Source organism: Hippoglossus stenolepis, chromosome 18 (assembly GCF_022539355.2).
Source record: "Hippoglossus stenolepis isolate QCI-W04-F060 chromosome 18, HSTE1.2, whole genome shotgun sequence".
In the NCBI taxonomy this organism is placed as follows: domain Eukaryota; kingdom Metazoa; phylum Chordata; class Actinopteri; order Pleuronectiformes; family Pleuronectidae; genus Hippoglossus; species Hippoglossus stenolepis.
The window spans coordinates 2,599,806-2,610,191 of NC_061500.1; the positions used below are offsets into that span (position 1 = coordinate 2,599,806).

General features: G+C 43.2%; 2 protein-coding genes across 5 annotated transcripts; one reads left to right on the forward strand and one right to left on the reverse strand.

The window, feature by feature from the left end:
* Window positions 1-1,264: 1,264 nt before the first annotated feature.
* alad (aminolevulinate dehydratase) lies at window positions 1,265-5,806 on the reverse strand. Of its 3 annotated transcripts, none has more exons than XM_035141696.2 (12): window positions 5,706-5,806; window positions 4,218-4,343; window positions 4,031-4,081; window positions 3,563-3,659; window positions 3,304-3,439; window positions 3,137-3,220; window positions 2,656-2,744; window positions 2,491-2,546; window positions 2,328-2,415; window positions 2,160-2,246; window positions 1,933-2,062; window positions 1,265-1,750 (listed from the first exon to the last, which is right to left on the reverse strand). In XM_035141696.2, the coding sequence occupies exons 2-12, from the start codon at window positions 4,334-4,336 to the stop codon at window positions 1,692-1,694; spliced, it is 996 nt and encodes a 331-aa protein (XP_034997587.1). In that variant the 5' UTR covers window positions 4,337-4,343; window positions 5,706-5,806; the 3' UTR covers window positions 1,265-1,691. The 3 variants fall into 3 exon arrangements, with proteins under 3 accessions (XP_034997587.1, XP_034997588.1, XP_034997586.1); XM_035141697.2 differs by having other exon boundaries at window positions 5,746-5,805; XM_035141695.2 differs by lacking the exon at window positions 5,706-5,806 and adding an exon at window positions 5,443-5,601.
* A 1,074-nt stretch (window positions 5,807-6,880) lies between these two features.
* Window positions 6,881-9,472, forward strand: tmem203 (transmembrane protein 203). Of its 2 annotated transcripts, none has more exons than XM_035141589.2 (2): window positions 6,881-7,032; window positions 7,394-9,472. In XM_035141589.2, the coding sequence occupies exon 2, from the start codon at window positions 7,602-7,604 to the stop codon at window positions 8,016-8,018; it is 417 nt and encodes a 138-aa protein (XP_034997480.1). In that variant the 5' UTR covers window positions 6,881-7,032; window positions 7,394-7,601; the 3' UTR covers window positions 8,019-9,472. The 2 variants fall into 2 exon arrangements, with proteins under 2 accessions (XP_034997480.1, XP_034997482.1); XM_035141591.2 differs by lacking the exon at window positions 6,881-7,032 and adding an exon at window positions 7,039-7,214.
* The last annotated feature ends 914 nt before the right edge of the window (window positions 9,473-10,386 follow it).

Sequence of the window (10,386 nt, forward strand, 5' to 3'; positions counted from 1 at the left end):
TGAGGCCCTTGACTCTGCTGCTTCCGGCTCCACGCGTTGTTTTTGGTCTCTTTCTTTTATCCTGTCTACGTGTAATTGCCTCCGCCCACGACGCAGCAGGTCGAGAGGTTTACATTCTGAAAACATCCACCTTTTGCAATGAGTCATTTCACCGGTGACAAAACGGAAAAACACCAGAGAGACTTAGAGTGAGACTCAGAGGAAAGCATCGTCCCGTCAAACAAGACGATAAAAGTTAGAGACAGACAGATTTTTATATGGTTTAAAGGACCGTTTGTCTCAGTGTTTAACAGCAGAGATGTGATTTGTTATTTGGAGGTTTTTCTGGAGGTCACTTCAGGTAAGAAGCCGACCGCCGTGCAAGACTGAATCTCAATGTTCCCCCTCAGGAATCGAACCCTCAACCCTCACAGACTTTACTGCTGGTCAGTGATTGAGTGTGAGAGGCAGCAGGAGCTGGAAAGAGTCAAAATATGAATGAGACAGGTTGCATTACCTAGAAGAGATACCAAGATGCTAACTGATATTTCACAAAGCAGACGAGAGGTGATTTTAAAGTCATATATTTAGGTTTTTTTTGGAAGAGATGCATTATTATGCAAAGATTCAAAAAGCAATAGGAGAAGAAACTCTACCCAAAGATCTGAGAGTTCTTCTTCTTGTCAACACCAGGTTCGGTTGCCTCATCGCTTCTTGTTTGTTTAACGGTCACGTGGCCGTTTGGTTTGTTTACATCACCGTGAACTGTGGCTTCTTATCGAGAAGGAACTCGAATCTCAGCTCCACATCAGATGTTTAACATTTTCATATTTTGGCTCAATTCACTTTCCGTCAAACTTGATTTTTCTTTATTATAAACTTCCAAATCTTTTTTTTTAACATATACTAAAATAACATGTGATTGCAGTGTCATGTTTACACCAACAATAGTTAGTAAAGTTTACTGTTACTCATCACATCACAATGTTTGTAATCTTAGGTTAAAACAAACCAACATAACAAATGTTTGCAATAACATTTTCTGCAATTTTCTTCCATGCAACGTTCTTGGTGCGATACTGCCCCCTGCAGTCAGTCACAGGTCATTAACACACTCATTCAAACGTTTATCTTAAAGTCAAAACATTTTAAAGTACAATTAACTTGTACTTAAATTAGCTAATTATAGATTTTAATGTTTGCAGCTTGTTTACGCAGATTTTTATCAAAGTGTTGTGTAAGTCTTGTTTTTTCAAGCCTCACACAAATAACACAAAGACACAAGTGTAGCTGTGAATGATATTTATTTATTCATTTATTTCCCTCATCAGTAGAAGCTTGTTTGGAGAAGTGTGGCCTCAGAAAAGAGAAGTTTGATTATCATCACATTAGTTCAGGGAGTTGGCTCAGTTCATTTGAAGCTGATCCCACTGACACACAGGAGACACGTCCTGCTGGAAAACAAGAACAAGAACAATAACGTGGAAACTTCTCTGTGTTTAGCTCTTAACCCTAAAAATATTAGAAGAAATAAAGCTACTGTACTTCTTCCTTTTTATCCGTATCTAACAAATCATCGAGGCCTGAAGCTGAACAGGCTGCTTGTCTTCATACATTCATTCATTTCCCCTTCATGCTCTTTGTTAACAAGTGGTTTGTAGTTTTAAAATGAATCTGAGTCCGATGGTTGTTTGGCTCCAGATCCTCGATCTTCACTGCTTCAGCCAGGTGAGCAGCTGAGGGGTGTAGTAGGAGATGATGATGTCAGCACCTGCAAAACAACATAAAGTCACATCACATCTAGAACGTCTTTTCATTTCCCTGTGTCCACGTCATCAGAGCGTCTGCACTGAGCAGCGCTGCTCTTCTAGAGTCGTGTTTCCTCTATGCACCGCACAGCTCACAGCCAAAAGACACAGAGAGAATTCCTCTTAACCACGGTTTCCCTCTCACCTGCCCGGCGGAAGGAGGTCATGGCCTCCATCACCGCGGCCCGCAGGTCGAAGGCTCCGGCCTGCGCTCCGTGCCACATCATGGCGTACTCCCCCGACACGTTGTACACGGCCAGCGGGTGATTGGGGAACTGAAAGGAGACAGAAGAGAGAATTCACTTCTGGGATTTCACAGAATAAAATCTGCGGCTCTGCTCCTCATTGACTTTGACTGATTTGGTTACAGACCTTGTCCTTGACTTCTCTCACAATGTCCAGATAAGGCAGACCTGGTTTCACCATCAGCATGTCGGCTCCTTCTCTCACGTCTCGCTCCTGCAGCACAGAACCACAACGTCTCGCACAACCGTGTCAACAGGGACAACACACGCACAGCGGACTCACAGGTGGACTCACCACAGCTCGGAGGGCGAGTCCTCTCGCTCCAGGAGGCAGCTGATAGCAGCGTCTGTCCCCGGACGCAGGTTTGGACTGAGCAGCGTCTCTGTGGAGAAACACAGCAGGAGGCTTCAGCTTGTTCTCAAAGTTCGGTCTCGTGTTCGATTCCAGACTCACTCACCTGAAGGGCCCATAATAACAAGAGGCAAACTTTGCACTGTAGCTCAGCACGGACACCTGCAGGAGAACATACACAAAACATCAATATGATAACATCAAGTGACAAAGTCAGAAAACATTGAGTATCGTTGGTTTTCTTTGGAGTTTGTCATTTTCAGTCGTTTACCTTGTTTCCCAAACCATTGGACAGCAGCGCTTGTTTTATAGCTCGGACTCTTCCATCCATCATATCAGACGGGGCGATGATGTGACAGCCTGAAGGAGACACACAGACAATATCATATCCAACAATAAGTTCAGCTTAAGTCTTGAATCTCTGGGTGAGATATTATTTGTGTGGATTTAACAAATCCTGAGATGCTGTGTCATCAAAAGCTGATCTTTTTATAAACTTTAACCTGTAATTCAGTTATGAAATCTTATTTCTCATTATGGGCAAAATATTGTCTCAAATCCGCTTCACAATTGAATTTCCCTTTTATTATGTAAAACTAAATCTTGTATTTGTTTGGGCTGGTCTTACGATAGTAAACAGAAAAGTACAAATACGTCCCTACTCTTAAAAGATGGTTAAGATCCCGAAGCAGGGCATCGTGAAAAGAAGAAGAGTGGTGGTTCATGTTTGTCACGTGAGAAACTAAAGTTACCAGCGAGGGCGTAAGCCAGAGCCACTTCTCCCAGACGCAGGCAGCTGGCGTCATTGTTCAGAGTGCCGTCGTCATTCAGGATTCCTGGAAAGAAAAAAAACATGTGAAGCACATCATCTTCTTCAGGTGAAAGAAACCGGAGGTGAATGATCTGAGGAGGCACCGACCACAGTGTCCATGAGACGTGTAGGGACACAGGCAGACGTCACACGCCACCAGCAGCTCCGGGAACAGAGATCGGATTTTCTTCACTGCCAGAACGGCCGGCGTGTCGTCTTTGTCCGCGCCTGAACCTCGCTCGTCCTGACGGGGACGAGACAAGATGTCAAGAAAGGGTTTGGCTGTTTATCAGAATGTGACAGAACCACGGACACAGCAGAGACAGAGACACGAGTCTGGCAGGAGTGAATAATGGGTTTTACATACCTTTGCTATTTTGGCCGGAACACCAAAAACCAGCACACATTTCAAGCCGTTCTCTACCAGCGGCTGTAACAGCGCCTCCAGCTTGTTCACCCCATATCTGTTCATGAGAGCACAGCAAATATTGTAGAGTGAGAAAACACAAAAGGATCTTTCAGGTCGTAATTTGTTTTAAACACAGAAATAAGTAACTAAAACTCTCAGGAGCATTTTGTTATACTACTAGAAATATTTCAGAATTCAAACTGAAATTCAAAAGCTTGAGTCTAAAGCTTTAAAGGCCAGTTTGCAGTTTGGTTTTGTTTAGTGAGGAAGAAAAGGTTTGGTGGATTCTCTTCTTATCTGTGTCCAGGTCCAGAGTTGGACCGGCTCCACCCGGCCTGACGGCTGTTATCTCTGGACAACACCCTCAGTGGGGGAACCTGACAGTTACGACTTGACTATGATGCTGTTCATGGATGTCCCTCTCACCTGGCCTGTCCTGGCAGGCTGCCGATGGGCTCCACTGCGTCCGCACTGTCTCTGTGGGAGAGAACGAGAACCAGAGGTGAGGGGGAGTCCACACGAGAAGAAATGTCAAAACACACACTGTAGTTTACTTCTGGCTGCGGACTCATTTTTTCTACGACAGAAACTTGGACGAAGGATTTTCATTTACGTGATGAAGATCGGGTAGATGAGATTGTCGGGTCTCAGATCCGCGGCGCAGGTCTGCCAGCATCGGAGCGTCGGGTGGAAATACCCGCTGTGGAGGATGGACTCCGCTGGCGTCTGCATCTTTGCCCTGAAGTGAAGAGACGACCGGTGATGAAACACAGAAAGAGACTCAGCGAACAGGGCAGGTCCCTTTTCACCCGGCGGAGGAAAACAACCGCTCTCACGCTCCAGTGCTTCAGCTCAGCCACCGTTAAAACTGACCAAGCATGCGTGACACTGCTTCTCCAAACAGCACCTTGGCTCTGACTCGGCAGAATAAACATTTATACTGAATAACAAACTTTTATTTTGGTAGTTTAGGACCTTTTCCTCCACTTCTCCGTGACTCCACATTTATTTCTCCGCAGTAAAAAATATTATTTTCTTGAATTTCTTGAATAGTTAATAACTTTTATGTAACAGGCCAAAAAAGTTGGGCTTTAATTCCATATTCCCGTTGAGTGACTTTGCTGACTCAGTAGGAATCCGGTGGTTTCATCCTGTTGGGATTTCACAGATTCCTGTCGTCCGAACTAATCAACACAAATCAAGAGTTTGATCCCATGATGCAGGATCCAGGTCAACTTGAATTAATGAAACCTGAATATTAGGATTAGGCAATAAAGCAACTACAATACATATTTCAATAGACTTTTCCTTTGCACAATATATTTCATCAATAATAATAATGTGACAAAAGTTGAGCTTATAACACATAACACCTCCGATTTGTCAAATGTTTTAAGCTGTACTCCCTGAAATAAAGACGATTTTAAAACCACAACCTTCACGTAGGAGCAAATATCCACCTTTACACTTTAATGACATAATAAGATAAGATAAGATAAGATAAGATAAGATAAGATAATCCTGTATTAGTCCCACAATGGGCAATATTACAGCACTAAGAGTCACAAATAGGCTTTAGTAAGTAATAATAAGAAACAGGCAATACTCAAGTGTAAGGATAATAATACTTAAGTGTAAAGAAATATAAAAGATCAATTAATAAAACTATTATATGCAGTGTATAAACAGTAAGTGTGATAATATGTCCAGTGAACGGATTGTACATGAACCATTGTATTAAACTGACAGAATGAATATTGCAAAAATTCAGTGTTTTCCTGTAAATGTCCTTTTCTTAAACCTGTCAACACGGAAGTGAATTAAAACACAAAGCTCACGTGTCCGAGCTGAACAGCAGGAGAACACACGGTTCCTGGTTTGTTGTTTTAAAAGCTTGAAACACAGAAGTCATGATGACATCTGTGAACGATCACATGTGTTTCTTAAGAGCTGCACGTCATGTAGTCACCTTGGCTCCTAACGATGCCACGAAGAAGTAGTTTTAAACACAACAACACTGCGGTGGTTTGTTAAATTCGTGGTATTACAGTAAAAACACGTGTATAAAAACACGATAACTAGTGAGAATACACACGTTTACCTTGTTGTGATGAAAACCTGCGACTTCTCACACAACTCACTTTGGTTTTCTTCTGTGACCGAGGGTTGGTGGTGACGCCGCTACCGCCCACTAGCGGCTGGAGGCTGAACCACTTGGCCAACTAGCGTATTGGTGCGTTGCCGCCCCCTTCTGGCCTGGAGTGTGGAGCAGCAGATCGGCAGCAAACTAAATTAAACTCAAATTTAATTATTTAATCCTGATTCTCTTAATTAGAAGAGTTTATTCCTTCATGTCTTTCCCAACACATTATCTAATGTGATATTTTGCTTTTCGTCTTTTAATCCTGATAATAATTCCCTTATTTGTTCATTATTATTGTTTCACTCTTTCAATACATGAGTGACAGTTTGTGTTTTTTGTGTGTGCGTATCATTTAATCCTCCGCTCACCTGTATGTTTTTTTAATTCTGTACAAATGTCTTCCTGTGTCATTTGAATCCCAGTTTTCTTGCCATGTTTTGTGACTTGTATTCGTAAATGATAGTTTTTATTTCTGCGTTGCTTAATCCACAATACACAACAGTTAGTAAGAATTAAAAAAGAGACAGAGACGCGAAATAGATTAACAACAACAAGACTATTCCTGTTGATGACATATCTGAGTGTTCAGTAACCATTGTTTTACAGAATTGGAAAATTAGTTGAAAGTTGTGATGTTCTTTAATTCTACAGTCCCTGAGAGAATTATGCTGTTTGTTAAAAAAGTACTTTTTCTTAATGGTATTAATAATAAGCTTTATTTATGTAGAACTTTTTAAAAGCAGAGTTCAAAAAGTACTTTTGACAACAAGCAAAATAATTAAATAAAAGGTGAAAAGACAACAATAAAAACACAGTAAAAACACAACATCACATGAAAGCAAATCTATAAGAATGGGTTTTAAGAAGTGATTTAATAGAAGTCACTGACTCTGGGATTGTATTCTACATTCTCCTCTGGTGGGAGCTCTTATTTATATTCACAAATAAATAATAATAATAATGAAGTATAAACTATATTTTGTTGAAATTGAGAGAACATAATTTGTTTTTTAACTCAATAGAATAAATAACATAATTAGAAGACATCCTGGTCCATCCTCCACACCAGCAGGTGGCGGTACTGCGCTAACTCGTTGTGAAACCCCAAAGGAGAAGAAGAAGAAGTCCTACCGGCCACTGTAGAATCCCGACCTCTGATTCTCGCGACATTTCCCCAGCGCGAGAGAAGAAGAGGCTGTGGAGCTGCGATGCTAACGGGCTGTTAGCTCAGTGCGGTGTTCACCCTCCGGACACATGGAGCAGGAGGCGGCTCGCCGCTGTTGAGGTAAACTAACGTGCCGTCGCAGGGAACCACGTGTCCGTCGGTGTGTCCAGATGTTGTGACGAGCACCGCTGCACCAGCTGGGGCAGGGATTAGCTCCCATGCTAACAGAGGCTACACTGTGAACCACCGAGGAGCTGCAGCCTCGGTGTCACACCGGTTTGAATCCTTTACACCGGATTCAAGTGGGTTTAATGAAGCTCGACGTGGAACTGACAAGTCACTGTGATGTAAAGATGGAGGCGGGACTCCCTGTCTGTCCCCCAGGAGGACGTGGTGTGGGCCCTGTCCTCTCTGAGTTACAGTGTGTGGGTGTCAGCCCTTTTCCTAATGGTGTTGTTTTTGTGTGTTTGTTGTGAGTCAGTCTCCAGAGTGGCCGAGCTGCCGTCACCACCAGCAGCAACACAACCTCCTCGGGGCGGGTTTGAAGATGTAGCCACGAGAGAAGAGGGTCGTCTTCACCACTTGTGCTCAGTGACGCCTCATCTCCCCCCCCCTGCTGTCCTCGCTCTGGAGCCCGTCGAGCCCCTGAGTCAGACCGCCCCTGGTTGAAGTCCCCGCCGCCCACCACCATGCTGTTCTCCCTGAGGGAACTGGTCCAGTGGCTCGGCTTCGCCACCTTTGAACTCTTCCTCCACTTGTTGGCCCTGCTCGTCTTCAGCATGCTGGTGGCCCTGCGAGCCGACATGTTCACGCCCTCGCTGAGCTGGTGGCTGGTCTTCGTCCCGCTGTTTGCCGCCGACGGCCTCAGCACCTACTTCACGGCCATCGTGTCCATCCGGCTGTACCAGGAGAACGAGAAGCGCCTGGCGGTGCTGCGGCTCCTGTGGGTGCTGACCGTGCTCAGCCTGAAGCTGGTGTGCGAGGTGCTGCTGTGTCAGAAGCTGGCCGAGCAGGAACAAGCCAGAGACCTGTGGTTCGGCCTCATCGTGTCTCCGCTGTTCATCCTGCTGCAGCTGCTCATGATCCGAGCGTGCCGCGTCAACTGAGGAGCGGCCGCTCGTGGTCGTGCTGTCCCGTCACCAGTCAGAGAGCAGTCCTCGTCTGCCTTTTGAGATTTAAATAACAGTGGTGTAATTCTTCCTTTGGTTTATCGGCACCTTAAAAACACAGCAACACTTTTATTGTTTTTGTTTTTCACATACATGTTCCAGGTCACACCAGAATTGTCATCTGTGTTTCCAATAGCGACAAAGTTAATGATTCTTACTTAAGTTTAAATTGTTGTATTTTTAAAGAAGGAGCAGACGATCTATTTAGCGTCTTGCTGAATGCACTGTGTGGCCGAAAGTATGTGGACACCTTGTCTATAAGCATTGTGCACAACTGAACCAGGGCAGATTTTTCTTGTTTGGACCCGGTAGTTCCAATGAAAGGAAATCGAAGTATCCCAGCACACTGTGATATTTTTGACAATAGTGCCCTTCCAGCTTTGTAACTAGCGTTTTGACTTCACAATGGTCCAGTGCACAAAGTCAGGTCCACGTAGAAATCGGTTTTCTGTTGTCTTGTGTGGAAGAACCTGATTGTCCAGCACAGAATCCCCCCCCCCTCAACCTCCTTGAATTAGTGAAATCATCCCCTGAAAGCAGAAGAGTGAAGGCTCTCATGTTCTCCTTATGGTTTTAAAATGAGAACATGTAATAATAATAGAATGACCACATACTTTTGGCCCTGTAGTGCAGACATAAATAAAATGGTATCCATCTCTACACTGAATGGAAGAAAACTGAAAGTAGACAACATTTATCTCAATTGTTCTGAGCCCCTTTTCCGTGAGGATGGGTTTTGACTTGAGTTGTTCGAACACAAAGATTTGGAGAAGATGTCAGAGCAGTAACGGTGCATTTGGCCTGTGGTAGTGCCTAAACCATGACTATGGTGCAGTCAAAGGTGGACAGTGAGCCATGAGTGAAATTTATACCTGATGCCCGATTTTATGTAGTAATGCAAATGTGCACAGACCACAAATTCAATAAACAGATGAAACCTCACGGCAGTAATGACACAGGCATTTAGGCAACTTCTAGTGGGTCGAAGAGCTGCTGCAGCATTTTTTCGTCCCTAGAGGAAACGAGTGACTGAGACTTGGTCTGATTTATCATCTCGCGTCTCGCTCTGTTGCCCGTTACAGGAAGCGTAACTCGTGCTTTGTGCTCCCTAATGGCCTCGTTTGTCAGCTCCATCAAGACAAGACCCCGATGTAGAGGAACTGAATGTGATCTCCACGAGCAGTCAGCTGTGTGCACACGTCTTCCCTGGATATTGCTGTTTATTTTGTACAATATGTGACGTTTTCACCTCGTGTGTGTACCGCTCATATTTTGTATTATATTATGTATTTGTGCCTCGTTTTAAAGGTTCAGTGTGTAGAGTTTAGAGACATCTAGTGGTGAAGTTGCATGTTGCAGCTGAATACCCCTCATCTCACCCTCCCCTTCCAAATCATGAAAGAGAACCTGTGGAAGCCTTGAGGTGTCATAAAAAACTCAAAAGGTTTAGTTTGTCCAGTCTGGGCTACTGTAAAAAAAACATGGTGGCCTCCGTAGAGAGGAACCATAAAGTATTTAAATATAAAGTATTTAAATATAAAAGCCCATTCGAGGGTAAAGAAAACAACAATTTAGATGAAACATCACTAGTATTATTTTATAGTAAATTTCTACCAATAGATCCTTTCACCTAAATCTTACCCACTGAACCTTTAAGATATTTCTGGATGTGAAATTATGTATATGTAGATTCTTCATTTGGAATGAAGTCACCATATCTTTTATTTATGTTGTTATGGCATCGATGTTGTCCAACTGTATATACATGTAAATAAATCATCAACATTTTATCACTGTTGTCTAATTACTGTTCTGTCGTCAGTGGGTAATAGTGTCTGTTGCTGCAGCTTCTGCCACAAGGAGGCGCTGCTGGCGTCTTTCATGGGAATGAGAAACAACAACGTAAAGCAACATACTGGTGTTTTTGTTTCCTGGGACTTAGCAGCTTCCATATTATACCGTCTTCTTTCATATTAATAATGATTGTGTTTTACAGTCAGGAGCATGTAAAAGTCGTCTAGCAGAAATCCTGTGTAAACTCTGTGACCTAAAACAGTTTCATTTTGAAATACAATGCATCAATAAATATAATAACCATTTAAATATTATTAGAGTATAAATACTTCATGACATTTAAACCTTCCCCTTTAATCCCAGAAATATCCCGATGGGCCCTTGTATCCTCCAGAAACTCCCAAAACACAGATTATGCTTAAATATCCATCTCTGGAGCCTGGTTTAAAAATGAAATGATGCACATTTGACTGGTTTATTTGTGCATTCGTGTATTTCTCTTCCTCTGCAC